General features: G+C 40.8%; 1 protein-coding gene and 1 long non-coding RNA gene across 4 annotated transcripts in view; one reads left to right on the top strand and one right to left on the bottom strand.

Annotated features, from left to right (window-relative positions):
• Positions 1 to 2747: 2747 nt before the first annotated feature.
• SH3RF2 (SH3 domain containing ring finger 2) overlaps positions 2748 to 21310 on the top strand; it is a 76948-nt gene continuing 58385 nt past the window's right edge. For 2 of the 3 annotated variants that reach the window (XM_059733529.1, XM_059733527.1), the window contains exons 1-2: positions 2748 to 3240; positions 4390 to 4887. In XM_059733529.1, coding sequence (XP_059589512.1) covers positions 4462 to 4887 — 426 coding nt within the window. In that variant the 5' untranslated portion in view covers positions 2748 to 3240; positions 4390 to 4461. The remainder of the gene's footprint in view (positions 3241 to 4389; positions 4888 to 21310) is intronic. The other variant, XM_059733528.1, reaches the window with a different exon arrangement.
• Positions 9670 to 21310, bottom strand: part of LOC132243271 (uncharacterized) — a 41759-nt gene continuing 30118 nt past the window's right edge. The window contains exon 4 of the long non-coding RNA XR_009464404.1: positions 9670 to 9804. This is a non-coding gene — a long non-coding RNA (uncharacterized LOC132243271). The remainder of the gene's footprint in view (positions 9805 to 21310) is intronic.

The raw sequence follows: 21310 nt of genomic DNA, 5'->3' as shown, positions 1-21310 counted from the left end.
TTAAAGGATTGTATAACTGCTAAATATTGTTATAGATATTACCATATTTTTTCAACTATAAGACGTACTATTATTTAAGACACACTTCAACTGTCAGACTCAATTTAAAGAAAAAAATAAAACTTCTATTAAGTCACTTCTATAATGCATATTAGAGCTCTCTACTTTTTCTTTTTCACTCAAACTTAAGACAGGTATTTTTAGAGGAAATATTTCCTGTTAAAGTGTCTTATAGTCAAAGGAATATATTTTATCTTAGGGTGGCACTTAAGAGACTCCAATCAAGATCAAGGTTTCATTGTGCTAGACAATCCACACATACAAGACAGATGAAGAATGTCAATCCCTCTGCCTCCACCCCATCTTCTTCATTTTGTAGATGGGGAACTGCCTAACAAAAAGATTGCTATGATTACTCCAAGTCCAAGTATGAACTGACATTCCCATGTGATTACAATAAGTGTAAATGTTTATAACTAAAAGTTGAAAGCAGAGAGACAGAAAAGTTGAAAGGCTATTTCTCTCAAATCCTCAAAGAACAATTGCTATGTTATAAAATCCAGCCCTGCAAGATGATGTGTAGGATTGGATGCTAGATTCAGGTCCTCTTCTAAGGTTATAGAAACATGTAGTCTAATATTTTGAACTAAATGAGAAAGATTTTCAAAAGAAGCATCACCCAGGATGGAATTTCAAAAGAAGCATCACCCAGCACCTCACCCAGGAGGACTAGATTCAGTACAGTGCTATTTTGCCAGTATTTTTATCCAAAGCAGATTAAGGATTAAACATGGTTTAAGTAAAATTATCATAATGGGCAAAATATGGAAAACTTTTTCAATTAATTTGTATTTTTGCTGGAAAAATTTGGCTATAAAGGGTTCAACCAGCTGTGTTCAGCTGTTCTCAAAATTAAGTCCCTGTTTTATTGCTGCTTATAGAGGGGATGAGGAGAAATATGGCTAAGAGTAAAGACCTACCAGAAGCACTGAATGAAACTGGAGCAAATACAAATCGCTAAATTAAATTCAAATCCCTTTCTCCTCCCTGGAGTACTTGTACAGTAATAAAACATGCTCTTTTGCGAGATGGCAGAAATTTGTGAGAAAAATCTGCTTGACTCATCCCTACATCTAGTTATCTCCCTTGCTACAAAGCCAACGCATGAGAATAGATGAGCAAAGGCAAGGATCTGGAAAGGAGGTCAACTGATAAAACAGGAGCTGCTGATATCAACAACAGAAATTAATAGGCACCATGAATTTCCTTCCATTGCCTGCCTGTCCAATTTCTAGACAGGGCATTTTGTTATAACTTGGAGCTAGCACTTAATTAGAGAACAATCCTTATTAGACAATGCTTTGTTGAACAGAAGTGCGAAGATGTTTGTTTCAGTGCTAGATGCTGTTATTTTAAGGTGTGATACTGAAGTGCACTGAGTGCCCCGGGGGCAGACAAGAGTTTTGAGCTTCTGAGATGAAGGGTCAGCAACTTGCAGAGCTGTAAATCCTGCTGAGCTGGAAAACTTCAAAAAATCCCCCATGCCTATTGGGCCCAGTTCTCCTCCTACTGAAGTTGCTAATTTAATGGGAGCAGGAGCAGGCTCCCTGCTGTCTGTGGCATTTATAAGTCCAAGTATTACTAGAAAAAAAGAACTGTAGATGAAATAGTTTCATTGAAGTAGCTGTGTCTGGGATACATTTATGGGGACTTACAAGGGCAGGACTTTTTTCCTCCGGATCACTTCTAGAAACAGCTAGCGCACAGTTTGCTACCCCAGATCCCAAACTCCCTGGACCAGATTCTCTACTCTGACCACTCTCCCCAAGGTACCTCAGTCTTAACTGGAGCCTCTCCATGCTACTGAAGAACAGCAAATAAATAAATAATGGAGAGCATTTGGATAGAGTTGGGTCTAAAATAAGACTATCCCTTCAAATGAGTATCATTGCAAAGTTGAAAACAAGCCGCCTAGATTTAGTTGGAAGTGAATTAACCACCCCCTGCCAATGATTACTTTACTTCCCTGGAATTTCTATCTACATAGTAATGACAGAATGAAGTACAGTACATTATTTTGCATTCATTGAAGGCTAAAATGCCTTTACCAATGATTAATAACTTGACTCCTTCAAAAATAATATCTGCCACACTGTGATAAGTCTCAATAATTAGTTTAATAATTGGTTAGCATTTAACCTACTGTAAATGTAATAGCCAAGCTAAATTAAATATGCATTTAAGAGCTTTAAAAATATGCCTTTTGGTATATACCAACTAGTATGTTTATATACCCAGGCCTTGTTCTATTTTGAAACTATCAAATAGTGTGTTAAAGGCTGTGAAAACAGGCCTTTACTGCCCTGCTTCCTAACAAGGCTGTCACAATGTTATCTTTGCTATGAATTAAACATTTAGAAAGGAGTAAGTACGCTTTTTTGTGAGCCTGTGTGGAACACAACCTGTGGAACAGACTGACATGAATGACATGAGGAGCTGGAGGCAAAGAGCTTTGTAAGTTTTAATAAAAGGCACATGAACAAAAATACCATGTGCCCTTACACCGTTTGTATGTAAATGATACAATACTACAAAACAAAGTAGATCATCAAATCTGATCAGACAGTTGCTTCCCACCTCTTAAGAAAGTATCACATGTGCACATGCCATTGGAGGGTCACCAGCCTCCAGTATCGGTCAGTGCTGGATGCAGATAACTAGTTATATAGACCGTTGGTCTGTTCCAGTATAATAAATCCAATGCTTTTACAATGCTGAGTTAAATACATTTTCAGAAATAGAAAGCAACACGAAGCCAGATTTTTTTTCTTGGTTTTGTGTTGCTTAGTTGAGAGTTCCTAAGAATAAAGCTTTAAAAGTGGTTCCACCCTTTTCTCAGAAACAAGCTCAGCTGTATAGAGAAAGACTCAGAGCCAGGATCTTATCTCACTTCTGCAGTGCACGTCCAGAATACCTCCACTGAGGTCAGATCCTCCAACCCAGCGTCTGCCTCCTAACCAGGACCAATAAGCAGGAGCTTCTTTCTGAAACTTTCTGGAGAGGATCCATCAGGCAGTGATGGAGTTAACAGGGCTGTGCAAGTAAGTTGATCTGTAAGCCAGTAACATAGATAGATAGTTGTTAAAGTTTTCAATAGGGCTGCATTTTGGGGAGGGAGTGAGCTGTCATCCCTTCAGCTGTGCAGAATTGATCTTGCCTACGAAGGGTCACAAATACAAGGTTAGTGGTACTCAAGAATTAACGATCTCTAGATTTTGCTTAACAAATGAAGGCTCAGTTAAACTGATTATAACCTTCTCTCATTAGTGGGGAGAGGGTCCAAAGTATATCGACCAGGATTACTAGGCAAAAGTACAGTACAAAATCTCTGTGTCCATGTGGAACAAATAAGCCTCAGTGGGTTTTCAGAAGGAAGGTTTCAGGGTTATCAACATGTATTTCAACATCAGAAGAAAAAGGATTATTGGTAAATAGGATCTTGTTGGGATTATACACACACACATACACACAGAGCCTCTGAATGTGTTAAGGAACTATACATGCTTCCACAAGCCATGACCTGAATCCAAAATTCATACATGTTTCAGTTCAAATGAACAGGCAGCTGAAAAAGGAGCTAAACAGGTTGAGTGACTTCACATTGTGGGAGGAATAATGATTACTTTTGGGGCTGTTTTGAATAAGCGAGGCAGGTGAGGATGCGACTGCAGAGCTCCTTAACTAGGTATAAGAATAATACTTGTATTTGAATGGCTTTATAGAATTGCTGCTAAAAACTAGTAGAAACCAAGCTTAATTAGGAAGGATCTTAAAAATGAAACAGCATGTGGGTGTTGTATGATGTGGGTGTATATGCGTGTGAGTGTGTGTGTGTTTAGCTAAACAGTAATAGAGACAGTGTGTGTGAATAAGGTTCAATGATGTTTACCTCATCTCCTAACCAGGTGGAAATCTTTTATTATTGTATTCATAACTAACATGGTAAGCAGGAGACTGCGTAGCATTAAAGTGTTAAAGTGTTCAGATGTTACACGCAAGAAGGAACATTCCTGTCCTGTTTCAGTCAGTCAATGATGCTTTGATTTACAGTCATGAATTAATATGGTTAACTCATTGTAACCTACAGTTATTTATCTGCCCTAGCGAACAGAGCCCGGATCTGTTCTGCAACCGATTTGAGCCTGAATACTGTTCTTCTCGCTAGTACTGAATCATAAATGACTCACTTCAGACTTGGATGCGAGAGCAAAGTATACATTTGCAAATTGGCTCGTGAGGCATTGCTTTGCAATGTAGGTGGGATACATTACATACTGTAGCAGTGAAGTTCTGCTCTTTTTTTTTCCCCCTCCCTTTTGCTTCATGCAGGATGGTTTTCTGATCCTAGGATTACAGCTTCGTTTTTGAGGGTATGAAAAGGAGCCACCTATGCTCAAGTGAATGTATCATGTGGACTTTTCTGGCCTGGCTTACAACTCAAGTTCTCCACTGAAGATGGATGATTTAGCTTTACTTGACCTGTTGGAGTGTCCTGTGTGCTTTGAAAAGCTAGATGTCACAGCCAAGGTGCTACCATGCCAGCACACCTTCTGCAAGCCTTGTCTGCAGAGAATACTGAAATCCCAGAAGGAGCTGAGATGCCCAGAATGCAGAACTCTCGTCTCCTGCAGTATTGAAGAGTTACCGTCCAACTTGCTCCTAATTCGCTTACTGGATGGTGTCAGATGTGGACAAAATGTTATGAGATTTGGTTCACTCCAAAGATCTGGGGTCCTGTCCTCTCCTGCCTCCATCAGGAGAGTCCCAAGAGGTTTACAACTTAATCAATACAGGCTGGCACCAACTCCCAGGATCCATATGGAAGGGGTAAGCAGGGTTCATGTTTCTTAGTATCTTCATAGGCAAAGAGAGTTGCAACATTATGTGCCAAGAGCTGTGAAACCCTTCATGTTAGTAACACTGAAAAAAATACTTGAGAGAGAGTGAGATTATTTTCACTTGATAAAGCTGTCTGCTTTCTCCCTGTGATATTTGGATATTTTGAGTTGATCTCAGCAGTAACTACATTCAATCTTAAGCTTATCCAAAAATAGCTTGCCTTTCTGAGTGCAAAGATTTCAAGAAGGCAATTTCAGGAATTTTCTGGTGCTACCTGACAGCAGTCAGGCCAGAAATATTGTGTGCTCCAACTTTCAGGTGATATTTTGCTGTGTCTATCACCTGTCCAAAGTCAGGGTTGCATTAAGTCAAGAATGCAGAATCACAGAAGTTAGACCTTCAAAAGCCTTCATATTTCATGTCTCTCCTGCCTGAGTTCTAGTGATAGAAAATGCTATACAAGAGCAAGGCAGTTAAATAAGGTTATTTTTTCCTAGGACAGTTTTTCCCTTAATGCTTTGTCCAGTCTGATTTTAAAGTCCCACATTGTTTCTGCCATTTCCCATAACAGTACAATTGTTTTTACTATATAATGAACATTAGGTATGATATAATATATAGTTAATATCCGTGCTAAACAAATGATACAATATAGTCTTATTATATGACAGTTATGCATAATATAATTAAATACAAGTTGTATTTTACCTTCTAAAGAAGGGTGGGTTCATTTTACCTTCTAAAGAAGGGTGGGTTCATCTGCATTTGCAGTAAAGATTGATATGAAGTTTAATTTTGCCTGCACTAGACCTCCTGTTCCTGATGTGCCATTTCTTCCATCCTGAGGCACTTGTTGTATAATGTTAGCCTGAATCCTTCAACATTCAAAATGTTTGACTTCAAAGGCTTGCAAAGGCATAGAGTATTTGATAGAGATATAAACTGGCAAATTAATATATCGTATGAAAATATTCACTAAAACGCATGTGCTTGGCCTATATGGAAAAGTTTGCAGTTCTATGCAAATATATTTGTAAATAGTTAGAACTCTATATAGTACAATAGAGTGTAGCCTATTCAAGTACAATTTGGTATATGCATTCAACAAAATCTTTTAACCTTGATTCTGTTAGAAACTCTTCTTGCAGACACAACATTAAGATGTTATTTGGAGAATGTCTCTAAGAGTTTCTGTTGGTATAAGAAAATGTGAATTGTTGCCCCTGAAGTTTATGCACTGGAATTCCTTCTGGTGTGGCCACCAAACAGCACAGCTGGTTTAAGGGCATGGGTGACCGGTTATTATTAATCAATGTTTTAAATCCAGCCCACTTGTGTAGTGATCAACAATTCCCACATCTGACAACAACAAGATGGGACACATGAAATGTTTACCTCTTCAAGCCAGCTTTCTGAAGACAAATGTCGTACAGTTGATACTATTGTTAGTCTTGTTATAGCTTTATGCAAGAGGTTTCATTTTCCTCAACTTTAACAACTTTTAGGTCAGGACAGAAGCATGTCAAAGGGGGGATAATGTGGACACGCTTAACCTGTTTTGTGGTAGATGAGAGCGAATGGTTCCAGGATAGTCAATCCACACCTTTTATCAGCACTAAGTTCATATTAAAAAGTATTTATAATTGTTAGAAGTTATAGAAAAGACTGAAGACTGGCTTTGATTATTTATATGGTATATTCCAGATGGGTAACATGCAGAGACATATGGAAATTAAACTCAACAACAGCTTGGTTCCTTGTGATCTCCTTGGCTAGGGATAGAAATTACACAGAAACTGATATAAAGTGATCAGAAACCAGTTCAAATCTGTAACACAAAAGTTCAGGGCACATAAACTGCTTTCAAAATGGCCAAAACCAGTTTAAGATAAACCTGGATGGATGTAGTATCAGACTTAACTGATTTAGGTTAAATCTGTTTATTAAATTTCTGTCCCAGATCCCTCCAAGTTCAAGTTAATTCACAGTGTCCCTCCCCCCAGCATCCCAGGATGCTTTGCACCTCCCCCATAAACCCCACTCTTCTCCCCTCACAGGGTGGGCTAACTTTGGCCCAGGCTGTCTGCTCCGGTCTTCTGGTCTGAGCCATGGCAGGCATGTGGCTGCATTTCCAGAATCAATAGTGAATGTCTGCTCATTTGTTTTCTGGTTCAATCTATGCAGCTTAAACTAACCTGTGACAATTGAACTGATTCAACCGCAGGCTTTTTGACTGTCTGTACTCAGCCCTTGTGACAATGAACGGTGAAAGGTAGGGACTTCCCAACCAAAGAACCCCTCATGGGCACTTCAGCTTGCATCACCTCAACGTCACTGTATCATGCCTGCCAACAAGAGTGACAGTTGGTGCCAAAGATACCAAAGTACCCAAAGCTGCATTTTCTGATACAAAACAGCACTTTGCTAGGAGTTTAAATTAGTCACTGATTTATTTCATGCAAGCTGCGAGTCATCACACAGCTATAGTTTTCAGCCACTATCACTGTGGGCTGGATTAGACCCTAGAGTGAAGTTTCATAATTTATCCCATTCAACAGGCTTGAGTCATCCAAACTGCAGTGAAAAGCATAAATACCTTTAAAGCCATCCTCCTTTTCTTTCTTTCTTTTTTCCAACCCCCTCTCCCTGTGCCTCAGATTTTACCTTCTAGCCTTCAGGACAAGTGAAAACCTGTTACAAATATTTTGTAACAGTGTCATTCATCCATTTGCTGCTAACAAAAACAGTAAAGATGAACTCAGAGTCAAAACAGCCAGTCAGGGTATTTTCCTACTAGTTAATGGCAAGTGTTGGGCATATTGCTCTAGTGCTGCCATAGTGAGGAAGGCATTTAACTTCCCCATGCCTCAGTTCACCCATCTGTATAAAGGCTATAACTATATATTATATAGGAATACTGAAAAACTTAATTAACTAATTAATAATATAAAGCACCAAGATATTTTTTCGCTGTGGGGTGCAGAATAGTCCACACCAAGGATGCCTTGAGCTTGGTAATTCCATATATGAGCCACTGTGACACATTTCATTTGCCACCCTGTTGGATCATGCTTGCACACATACTAGATCCAGCTGTTAATCCTAACAATTAACCTCAGAAATGCTGATGTAGTGAGAATGGAAGGGTAAGAAACAATGACTTTATCTTGCCTCTGTAGCATGCCAGTTGTTTTAATCATGGAGAGAAGCTGGAATAATCTGAGGCTTCAAAGCAGTTTGGTCTTTCATGTGATGTTGCTGATGCTGTGCTATATTTATCTGGAGAAGAATGGTATTAGGAGCAAAGGCAGACTGGGAGGAAGGATGGTTCTGACAGCACATGAGTAGGGATCTGAGGACCTCAGATCCAGCTCTTTCCTCATAGTTCCTGTGTGATTTTATACAAACACCAGATGACAAAGGAGTCAATGAGGATTATCTCCAGTGCCTTAGCTCCCCCAGCTCTAGAATAGTGATAAATAGACTCCCAAGGCTTAGAAGCACAGTGTGAAGCTAGAATTAATTTATGTTTGTAAAGCACTTAAAAACCTTGGGCTAAAAAGTGCCAGCAGTTCCTTTTCTAAAGCCCATTTAAATCAATTGGAGCCTTCATAGGTTTAAAGTCAGGCCTCAGATGTACACAGCATTGTTACTGTAGAGCCAGTGTAAAGGAATCTTGCAAGACTGCAATCTTGTGTGTATTTTTTAGACCTCACAGGCCGCATCTACATGAGAGGCTGACTTCACAGTAGCCCAAGTCTAATGCATAGTGGCATCGTGTGGCAGCAATCATGATGCGACACTACTGTGCAGTAGTTTCGGGCTACTGCGCTGTCAACATCACAAAGAAGCTGTTCATCAATGCTGCTGCTCAGTAACTTGGGTTAGTATGTGTTTATACCTGTAGTACTTCATTTAGTACTTTTTTATACAAGTATCCAATGACTGCCAGTAACGACTGTGCAGTCAGCATCTTGTGTAGATGCAGCCACAATGTAGAGAAATAAGTTTGACCCTCTGGGTTGTTTTTCCTCTCTTCTCACCCCTTCAACTAGCTTTGATAATGCTCTTGAAATGACTTGATTACAAAACAACAGAGTTTAATGATGAATAGTGGAAAGTGCTGGCCAGATGCAGAGAAAAGTCTTGAAACATACCGCTCTCTGGCTCCCTCTTTGTAATGATTCAAATTGGTGACTCTTCTCAGTTGAAGATTTTTGGAAAAACCAGCTGGTGAAAAAAAAATGTAATAATTCCCAAGAGAAAACCCATTACTGCCTTTTCTTTACTGAAATTTCCAATCTGATGCAGAGTAACAAATGAAGCTGCCATAGCCATCTTCAAAGACTTTTTAAGAACACTTAGGAAGAAGGGTGTTTGTACCTGAAAGCTTTTCAAGAACAATTTTTCCAACTATTTAGTTGGTCTAATAAAATATATCACATTTAACCAAAGAACCTTGTCTCCCTATGTCCTTAGACCAACACAGCTGCAACCAACACCCCTAAGACCTCTTGAAGAACTTTTAACAATTCATATTTTAACCTGCCCTCTCCTGGAACAGCAGTATACATGCAATGAAACAAGCTCATCCCCCCCCAACACACACACACACACACACACACACACACACACATCCCTTCTGTCATTTCATCTAATCCCTAACACCTCCCCTGTCCAATCTTTCATCTTTCAGCACCATGCAGATAATACATTCCTGCTGTGCAATAAACAACTCTCTCCCCCATATCAGCAAACAATTCACTTACAGACTAGATCCATGGGAACAATTTTGCACAGGGTACACAGGACATGAGTTCGCTCTTGATTACACCATGGGATGATGTTTTGTAGCATATCTTTAGGGACATTCTGTGCAGACCTTTAGCACTTCTGAGAAGGTAGCTATCAAAGGAGAGGTGAGATAATTAGTGTATTTTAAATTGTTGGGGAGTTATTCAAAGCACACTGTAGTCAGCAGAAAAGAAAAGCTACCATGGCAATGAATGAGCTTTGGATAAGGGTCTTGGATAGTTCCTTATTATAAGCATCTAATTTATAGGCATCCTTCTGAGGACAGCCATTTATACAATCCTATTCCCTAATAGTTAATTCAAGAACAATATTAGTCCATTTCTTGAGTGTGCACAGATGTCATGCCCATTTGCAACTGCAATGAGAAGATCATGTAAACCCCAATGGAAATGTTCTCTCTTTCCTACATGGAAAACAGTGAATTGACCTCTTTATCCCCTCTTGATTTAAATAAAATGCTAATTGTCATTGATCAGATGTGGCATTTCATCCTACAAAGCTAATAAAAAGATCTAGATGCCATGCTATGCTGTGCCAAGGAGAATCATAAAGGCAGAGTGCAGGACATATTTCACAAACTCATCCTATTTACAGTATGAAGCTGGAAGAGGTGGAAAGAGCTTAGTGCCAAACACAAGACTATTTACTTAGAGATTCAACTCCCAAGAAAGAATCCTTTTAACATTCCTCCCCAGCAAGCTGTAGCTCTTCTTCCTCTTGAGTTCAGAAGGAGTTTCTCTGAAGCCAAAAATTAAAACAAATCCCATCACTCCTCAACAAGCAAAGAATTCAAACCATTCCAAGTGCTGCATGCATACAAGCTCCAACGGAGCTGCTAAAATAACATCATCAAGACACAGATCATAGCCAAAAATTTCTCAGTCAGAGCCCAACTCCTAAAAAGTTCAAGAGTATTTTAGATTCAAATAATCTCTAGTGGTTTCTAACCTGGTGGCACTTAGACCACTCTGTGTACATGAATATAATGTGTATGACATAAACGGTAGGTATGAATCCATAGGGGTTAGAAACTAAGCGCTACGAGGAGAGGCTAAATGTATCATGTATGTTTAAGTCTGAAGTAAAGGGGGGGACATGGGAGCAGTTTTCAAATGTTTGAAAAGCTGCAATCAAGAAAATGAAGCAGGGTTTTTCCTTGCCACAGACAGCAGGACAAGCGGCAATAGTTTTAAACTGGAGCAAACCTCAGTTAGATCAATTCTGAAAATGTTTCCTAATGGTAAGGAAAGTAGGACAGTGGAACAACTTACCAATGGAAACTGTAGAAGCTCCTTTTGCTTTCTGGGAGATACAGTATAGGCATCTATCTGGGATGGTTTAGGGCTAGAAACCCCTAGATTTTTGCAACGGGTTGGACTAGCTGACCCTGGAAGTCCCTCCCAACCAGAAAATTCTATGGCTCATATACGAGCAAGTGCTAATGGAGTATGCATCCCTGGAGTGAAGGGCACAAGCCATTTATTGGCACATAGCATACAACTCAGGAGTGAGAGTGGGCTGAATTCTGACAAAGGAAAAGCAAGTAAAACCTAAGCTGTACAATTTTGTGTGCCTGTCCAGAGAGGACCAGACTTTGGTTTTCAGTGTTTCATTTGCAAGGTCCCTCCACAATAAACTACACGGAACTCAATTTATCTAACTGAGAGGGACAGAGGAGTTTCTGGGAGCAAAATGCCAGAGAGAGTGACTAATTCAACCTGAATTCTTTGCACCAGTGAAAACCCTCCTCTCCACATTGCACCCTTTTCATCCATGGGAACAGTTACCTCATACAAACAAACTAAATACAACATATTTTTGACAAAGAAAAAATGGAAAGTTTCTGCGCACTGCAATGTGCATGAAACTGCTGTGCTTCTTTGAAGTGTATCAAGTACACACAGAAATGCTGTTTGGTGACATGAACTGGGTTAGGAGGCAAATTACTGAGTCAAGGAGAAAAAAATCAGAGTATGAAAGTTACCCCTTAGAAGAAAGAGAATATACTAAGCTAAAGCTTATGATATTTTCTATGTGCATGAACTGAGTACACAGCATCCCCCTACAGCATTTTGTGGGAGATAGACAGATTCCTCCTCTATTGAGATAAAAATATTCAATACTCCAACGTTGCCACCTTCATATGAAGTCCTATATATAGCCACTATGACAGTATTTTCTTATCTTTCAAAAACCAAAGAACATCCCCAACTCTTTTTGGAGTTGACAGACAGGATTTCGATTGATGGCTCTATCCAAAGTATGTCGGACATGCTTGACATTTACATCCAAGACCAGCAGTAGGAGACTCTTATACTGCTCCATTCATTCTGCTGCTTTCCCTTCTCTTGCATCCTGTTCCTTTCCTGTCTCAGTAGTGACCTAGCAGTAGACATATTCCTGCCCTCAGTAGTTAGTCATGTTAGGCTCAGAGTGGGAGGATAGGTGCTGAGTATGCAAGAGGAACAAGAGCCTTCCTATCAGTGCCTGATCAGATCACAGAGGGCTCAGGGCAAGGCACACCCTTCTGTTTCTTTGAAAAGGAAAAGTACTCACTCCCTATCTAGCACTCACCATACAAGGCCTTTTGGGCGTATCCATTGTGTTAACTAAGTGCCTGGCCATATCCCATCTGGGCTGTGTGTAGTGCAGCAACTAGAGATGAAGCCAGTTATTTTTCCTAGCATTCTTTACCTAGTAATGAGCTGTTCCAGCGAAGAAGGAGGCACTCTACGCTCCTTGCCCCACACAATTGCATCAGATCAGGGTTTGGCTCATGAACAGCACACAGTATCCTAGATGTGACTTGACTAATGATTTCCACAGTGCAGAACAGACACTGTCAGTGTGCACCTCTGCATCCCAACATCATGTGCATTTCTCCCAGTCTGTAGATGGTTTTAGTGCTGCACCTACTGGAATCAGAAAGCAGTTTCCTTCCACCTGGCAATATGAAAGTCAGTGTGGTCCCTAAAGATGCAGCAGTTAAAGCAGCAGAACTGGAAGTTAAATCTTAAAGTAGTTCTACATACACTGCCATCCTTCACCAATACAGTTACTGATACATGTACAAGGTGATGTTATATCTTTCATTCATTTTTATTAAAGGTGGGTTTAATTGAAAGCCAAAATTATGCTCAACCACAGGGAAGGAAGGTGGCTTCAGATGTGAATTTTGCTGTACTAACAACTTTGTTAAAAATCTATTTGTGAATAACCTTGAGAAGAAAACTGGTGTAGAGGGAAGGATGAGGCACAAAAGTTCACTTCAGATGTGAGGAGGTATTAGTGTGCTCAGTGCAGGAGTAACTGGATACAACCTGCATGCGCAGGAGGTCAGACTGGATTGGTCCTATAAGGGGTTAAAATCTAGGCATCTGATATCCAATTAACAAGCTGTGCTGGGTGTTGATGAGCAAGACACCCTACTAGGGATGCAGAGAAAGAATCTGCCAAATAACTGTGTGGGGGAAGAGTCCATCACTTGGGCCCATTTATCACAAGCATAGAGAAACAGCACTGATGTTGCAGATTGCCCCACAGTTGCTCAGACAATTGATAAGGGAACAGTAATTTTCATTCACCAGCCATTTTGTACTGTTCAGAAGCTTCCATGCAAGCTCTCGGCTTTTTATCATCCCAGAACATAAGTGCAATTCTGACTTGGGCATGCATGACAAGAATGGCAAGACTTCACTCAAAGTTAATTAGGACTATGAAAGGAAGAATGTTAAGCTAGGGTAGCACAGAGCAGTGAGATATAGCAAAATGACCTGCACCGTGAAATCACAGGAGCCGGTTTCCCTGGTTCTACAAAATTAGGTACTGAATTGCAAAACACATAAAAGTGTTTTAATTTGTTACCAGGGCAATGAGTCAGACTCAGATGGCAAGTCAAGAATAGAATAACACAGGATTTCAGCAGCATAGTATGTTCACATCTTAAATATTGCGGTCAGTGAGGAGGCTGAAAGTCTGAGCCTCTTTATTCTTCTCCCTATTAAACTTTCCCCACTGGTTGATCAGCAGCTTTGAGACCATGAAGTTCCAGTCATATGGATTGATTTTGTAATTTTCATCGCTGGAGGAAGGGGGGAAAAAAGGCATATTCATGTGTCAGTTTGCCTCTAGTCTGGGGGTGATTTTAAAAAATGATCCAAGAGGTATGAGGCTAGTTCTTGACAGGAAGAACACTGATTCATTGCTTCAATTTTAAACTTTTCTCTTGGTATCCTTCAGTTCTCCTCTGTCTTTCTCCATAGGAAAACTAAAGAATTTGCAATTAAATGCTGAGCTCTGCTTGGTTACTATTATTTGCTTGGCAATTTGACCAAATGCTCCACTCAGCGCACTTCCACTGAATGCTCCATCAGGGCCTCGTTGTGCTAAGGGGAAACATGATCCCTTTGTCGGATTTTTGCCTTTTCTATCAGGAGGTGAACATGGGTACTTGGACCTGCATTTTCAAATGCTACTACTGACTGTAGATGTCTCAGGTTTTCGCTTTCTTGACTGAGGTCCCTTAAGAATAAGTTCTTTTCCAAAGAGATAAGGACATATCCTCTGGAAATCAGATCCCTTTCAGATCTTTTAGTTGGGCACTCCACAGGTGCACCCCCCCACCACCCCGACTCCCTAAAATTCTTCTTCACTTAAAAAAAACCAAAAAACAAAAATGTGGAGCCTCAACATTTTGGAGAAGCATAGCTTGCTTCCCTGAAAACTGTCACAGACTTAGGAGGTGTGTGCCAGACATTAGAAACCACCTCATATATTACCTGTAGGCCACGGCAGCCATACTGTACACCCATTTCTGAACAAAATGAGCATGTGTAGATAGAAGCAGTGACATCAAACAGGAAAGGTGACCACTGTAGAAAGGCCATGTATCTATTCCTTGTTTGTGTGTATAGATTCATAGATTCATAGATGCTAGGGTCGGAAGGGACCTCAATAGATCATCGAGTCTGACCCCCTGCATAGGCAGGAAAGAGTGCGGGGTTCAGATGACCCCAGCTAGATGCTTATTTAACCTCCTCTTAAAGACCCCCAGGGTAGGGGAGAGCACCACCTCCCTTGGGAGGTGCTCTCCCCTACCCTGAATATCATTGACTCCTACATTTTAGGAGCTGATTTGCATCAGTTCACAGGTGGGAATCACAAAAATCAAGCTTCATCCAAGAAGGAGCTGCTTTCCCTAGGATTTGAATTGAGGATTTTAAGGGTGCGAGAGGTGGCATGTTGTACCTGAAATAGAGAGACATCCTCTTAGTATGCATTCTAAGTATCACTGAAACCATCTTCCACATTCACAGACATCTCCCGTCTGTCCATCGCCAGCCTCAAGCCATGCACACAAGTATCTCTGGGAAAGGGGGGGAGGAAGATTTCAGAGTGCAATCTGGCAGTGGTGTCTCATGCCCTGTACTCTCCACCAGCAGGGACCAGAACAATGGGAATGATCTTGTCTCAATATTAATGGGGTTGGAAGTTCCACTGTGTTTCTCCAGAAGGCCTTGCTGCTTCCCCTGCCGCATGCATTGGTTACATATGCATGCATTACTACCCTTTTGGTGGGCCTATCTACCTCTTTTCTTCCATTGTTCAGCTATTTCAGAAGGCACATAAATGTCAGAAGGCACAAAAATCTGTTCAGAAGGCACATAAATCTGAATGATACAGTCCAGCCCTCTAGACTCAACGTCTTGAGGCATCTTTATTGCAGTGAATATTCCAAACCAGTTTATGGCTGATCTCAAGACTGACTAAAAACCTAGACAAGAGTGCTGAGCCTCTGCGTAGAGAGTGAGCACCAAGTTCCTTCAACTGGGACAAGGTCCGAATGATATCAAAGCAGCTTTCCTCCTGGAGGTTCCAAGGTTATGGTTAAAAGGATGCATCACCATTAGCCAAGTTCTTCTCAGATCACAATTACTTTGCTGGAATAAATGCTATATAGTACCAATGGGGAAAGAGTCTGGGGCCTCGTTGAATGATTTTTAACGCAGTGAGCAGAGACAAGTTGGTTGATCTCTTTTCACATTTACCTGTCCAAACAAAGACACCAGGATTACTATGGCTCACTTTTAATGTGTAATGGAGAACCAAGTAGTCTATTCTATGGGTGTTTTTCATACCTTCTATGGGAAGAGTCTGGAGCAAGAGGACCAAAAGCCTTTCCCCATCTCTCAGTTTTAGGATTACAGATATTGAACTTTTCTGCTAGTAGAGCATTATGGCTGATTTCAGTGATTCTGCTGCTGTAGACAAACTACCAAAATTTTTCCCTACTTCCTCCTAACAGCTCACAGTTACCCACTCCTAGAGAGTGCACACATTGCTGCCCCACACTAAGTGATAGGCTGTACAACTCTAGCAATGCAAGGGGATGACAGGCCAGAGCAACAAGAAATACAGTTCTTAAAGCTGAGGAATAGAAGCAGAATATACATTTTCCACTGGTATTTAAAATAATTGTTGGTGAGGACTAAACTGTGGCTCTAACGCACAAAGAATCATGACTGGGCATGCCAAGGGCTGACACATTTTGTTTTCAATGCAGTTTAAAGCTGTGACACACAATTTAAACAATGTCCTGGATTGCTGACATGGCAGTGGGGAAGAAACATCTGATAGCCATAACCAGGAGTGGAACAGCTGTGAAAAGGTTTCATGCAGAGATTGCAACTCATCCACACCTGCTGTAAGCACCACCAACCAGAAACATACTGTGACCCTCATCAGCTCCAGAGCCAAGCTGGTTCAGATGGCAGGCAAATCATCCTCCTCTACCCCCATCAAAAAGGATGCTTTCTCAGGGCCTATTCTTAATCTATCATTATCCTTTCCTACCATCTATGTAATATTGTTTATACAGAGGAAATGTAGAGGGATGAGCAGCATATATTGCTTGCAGTTTTCAAAGGAAGCCAACTTCAGGAGTAATCCCTAAACTGAACTTTATTTTGGCATGAACTTTGCCTACGTAAACATTTCTCCTCGGGGTTTCAAGTGGGCATAGCAACACCTTATACAGTAATATCCTTATGCAAAACTATTGTGCAGTATTACTGTTAAAAACCTGACGTGCTCCACCTCAGGGGTGGGTGCATTTCAGTAGTGAGTCACGTAATTTCTGGATGTAAATTGTTCGGAGATCTTTTGTAATAAAACTTCTGGTGCATTATCTTTATTTTTTCCCTCCTTTCTCTTTCACCTCCCAATAGCCACCATAATAATAGGTTCAGAGGTAATGTTTGTGGGGTTGTCTATCCAGTCCTTACCCAATGCAAATTAGCTAGAAGGTTACATAAGTGCTCCCATTTGCACTGCCGAGGCGCTATTAACCGTAGTGGAGATGCACAAACATTGCAGAAATTAGTTCATTGAGATAAATGATGTGTGGCTTTATACATACTCTTTTGAGTTGCTTTTCCCGAGCGCTCTCTTAGTTTATTAATGACACCTGTGGCTTAGTGGGCTCTGGCAGCACTGTGGTTAAGGTGTCACTGTACAGCTCTACATACTCCGGATTCATAGCGAGGGGTCTCCACAGACAGTCCTAATACATGTGGATACCTGGTCGTTTGGGCTGGGGAGTAATAGTTGGCAAAATGCATAACTAGCATTATGACTCCCTTGTATGCAGTTGACTACAGAAACTGCTGCATCTTAACCATGAATTCCATCAATTTAATAGATTTTCATCGATTTTATTATTTTATTTCAATGGGCGGCTAGGCCTGAGAGGACCTTCGAACACCTCTAACTTAAGCCAGTGTTTTCCACCTGTGGTTAAATCCATATCACCTTCATTATCCACTGCCATATAACTTGTACATGCTCACTTCAGGACTTTGACAACAAGCGGCTGCTTTAACTTGATGTCTAAAATGAGTTAAGGGAAAATCAGGGCAGTTTGGTGAGCTCTATTAAAGTGCTTTCACAGGGGGTGGATTTTGTTCTCCCTAGAGCATAAGCAGTCTGTTTGTGCTTGGGAGATGCTAAGAGTCCGCCTAAGGGGAGAAATAATGCAAAAAACCCCACCCAACTGTCTGAATCCTCAGAATATAATTATATGAAAAAGATTGAAATGACAAGTTCATTTTTGGTGGTTTTGTTCTGTGTGACAAGGCTCAAGTTATCTCGTCTGTTAAAAAGGGAGAAAAACAGAATTGTAATGATAATGATTTACATTCAAATGGTGCCTCTTCCCAACCGGATCCTACAGAGCTTTGGAAAATTTGCTAACTGATCAGACAAGCCCTATATAGGTAGGAATCATTTGGTTTTCCCACTGAATTGCCATTATCTCTGAGGCAACAGTGTTGAAAGCTCATGCTGAAGATTTAGGTTCACTGTTGAAAGGGAGGGCAGGTTTTATGGATTATCTTCCCTCACAGAAATTGGTATGTCAATAAAGCCTAAAATCCATGTCAGCCTGTGTAAAGCACAATACCAGGACGTGCGAGACCTGGATTCAGTTCCCAGATTTGCTATGACATGAAGCAAGTCTGTTTGCATCTCTGCACTTCTTATCACCATCTGTAAAAAAGGGGACAATAATATGTCCTTTATCTCAACCTGTGTCTTTCTTGTCTTTTTTGACTGTAAGTTCTCCAGGGCAAGGACTGCTTGTTGTTATAGGTTTGTCTGGGGCCAACCACAATGGCGACTTTATCTGGGACATGCAGGGACCGTAATATAAACAATAAGTATGGCAATTGCCACTAAAGTCATTGCAACTAAGTAATATTAGATTGGGCATTTGTTTCAGAGTCCAAGCACCACCTTTTCTTTCATGTGCCATGTACTTTACACAGACATATGAGTTTTTGGTATTTTTACTCTGGTCCTGCAAACTGCCAGAATTCAAGCGGGACAAGTCCTGTATACGTGACACTCTGAGCCTGTCATATGGTGGCTTCTTACACATATGAACAAGATACTGTGCCAGTTTTATCTACCTAAAAATGTCTACTGTTTAAGAGCAATGTCTGCTGCAAGAAATCTGGAATAAGATCATCTAACCAAATGTCTGCTATAAAAAGAGTATATTATTGGAAGCATATAAGAAAAATGTTAGTGCAGAACCAGTCCTAGTCAGCAAATTATTTTGAATGGTTAACCTATAAGAAAGCCTAAAATACTGAGTTTACACCCCTGAAACGTCAGTGTAGGCTTCACCCACCTATTAAAAGTTAAGTATGTCTGGCAAAATCTGACATAACTCGACTGGTCTCAAACAATGGGAATCTGTAAATTGTTGTCTACTATGTGCACTTCTTAGGAGCTTAGAAGCCTGTATGGTATGCTGACATATGGGATGGCAGTAGGAAGGAGAGGAAATAAAAGATGAATTTATAGGAGAAGTTTAAAGTCTCAGTAGATCATCCTATTTACTTCTCCATTGGGTAATCCTCTGTTTTGTATCAAAAGGGAACTTAGTGCAGGTGTGAGATAATGGACTTACAGGACTGGAAACTGTTTAGCTAACAGAAATAGGCACACATTCAGCAGAAGAGTTGATTGCCTTGCCTCATTCTACCAGTGGGCCTCACACGTGAGCCACAGAAACCAACTCTAAAGATGAAAGGGTGGCTCGCCCTTGAGGTAGATGCATTCTTTCACCTCTCTAATGAGCTTTCAAACAAGTGTTATGCTCCAGACAATCTTCATTCAAATGAATAGATGTTTCCAGTTCAGAGTCACGTGAGTCTAAATTGCTCCTGAGAGTAAACGTGTGCAAGACAGAGAACAAGAGTATGAGCTGGGAAGTGGTTTTCTGATGTGGATTCCTGCATATTAAGGTCAACCAATTCATTTCATACAGACCACCCAAAAGCTGACACGTCAGTGATTTGTGGCCCTTGGTATGCTTCATTCAGACCACAGGCCAAATCCCCACAAACTGTACTTTGCTTTGTTGTAATGTAACCTGAAAGTAAGTGTAAACAGAGTTGAGTCTGAGAGTCTGGCACACAGACCCCACCATCACCACTTCTCCCTGCTTCTCAGACATGGCACAACATGGGGAATCCTCCACCACTGAATGTCCCCTAGCTCCCAGCTGGATCCAATGGCTTCAGTCCTGCTCGCTGTAGGTTGCCAACCCCTGGCTGGCTGTAGGTTGCCAACTAAAGAGTTGTCAGAGGTCCAGACTTATTAGTGACTTTAGATCCATGTAAGAAGCAAATATAGGCTATTTTGAAGCTTGTAAAATGAACCCAGAAATATGGTTGACATGAATTACAGCAAACCAGTATTGTATAGCCAAAGCTCTCAGCTGCCAATGGAGACTAGTCCTCTTCTATCTTTTTTTAAACATCTTTTAAGGGTTCTTTTTTCTTGGCAATGATTATCCCACTCTGTAGGAATAAATCATTCCTGCATATCAGACTATAGGGAGATATATAAAACACTGGCATATAGGCCAACCACTGCTTCAGTGGGTCATGGACTTTTAAGCCCCTTGTGCATTTATATGAATAGTGTCATGCTTGCAGCTCTAGGGAAGTACACAGAGCTATAAGAACAGCATGAAACTGTGCAGCCTTTTATTTTGGCCCTAGTCCCCTCACTAAAAAATGACCATGTCTGCATCATCTCTGCTTCTCAATGTCCTGCCAAACCTTTTGGGTGACACATCTGGGTCTGGATGTGTTTTTCACGGCTCATTTACAATGTTCCAGTTCTATTTCTGGTCATCTCTTTCTTTCTCTCTGACAATGACTGCAGCCTGATTCCCTGACTGCCACTAGACAGAGAGGTTTTGGAAGTAATATTGAGAAGCTAGTGTTCAAAAGCCAGCATTTTAATGACATTTAAGGCCTGAATCTGCTTTTGCTTGTAGAATTAAAGCTAAGGAATAACTACATTCTTGTCAGCAGGGAAGAAACAGTGAAACTGAGATCAGAATCAGGCCCTTGTTATTTAGCCAAGGGAAACTTTGCCGGCCCAGGAGACAACCACATGATTTGGATGGCTTCCTGTATTTGAGGAACAGGTGCAGGCAATAGAAATTCCAGGGCAATCCCTGTGTACAATTATCAACACCAGAGCTGAGAAAAATCACTTGGGTGAAAATCCATGCTTGCCTGGACTGATTCATATTTAAGTCTGCCAAAAACCATCCCGAAACCCGTGAATCTGGCTCCTGCCATCAGAGCTGTGATATGCTGGATGGAGTTTGCAGAGAGCCCCAGTCAATAGCCTGCCACCAAACTGAAGAAAGTATTGAGGTCAACTCCCTACTTCAAATGAGGCTTGCTCTGTTTACTGGAAGGAATTCTTCTGAAGATCACTTACTAAAGATCTTTCTTTAGAAGCACGAACCACAACAAAAGTAAGAATTTTCAGTGGTTTCTCCTAAGGGAAGATATAACAGATGCTCTTTGTTTCATCTCTACACACACACCCCCCACATAGAATCAGGCCATGTAATACCCTTTAACACTGCCGGAGAAGTGCAAAACAGATTTACAGTGGGAAGAAATGACTGCATGGGAGTATCTTCTGCATAAGGGGCCTCCCCAGCTGCCTTTCTTGACAAACAGAAGTTCTGTTCCAGCCCTGATCCCAGCCCCTGGCATAGGGA

The sequence above is a fragment of the Alligator mississippiensis genome, chromosome 9, assembly GCF_030867095.1.
Source record: "Alligator mississippiensis isolate rAllMis1 chromosome 9, rAllMis1, whole genome shotgun sequence".
In the NCBI taxonomy this organism is placed as follows: domain Eukaryota; kingdom Metazoa; phylum Chordata; order Crocodylia; family Alligatoridae; genus Alligator; species Alligator mississippiensis.
Note: the sequence above shows the minus strand (reverse complement) of the source record. Positions and strands in the feature narration are given on the sequence as shown.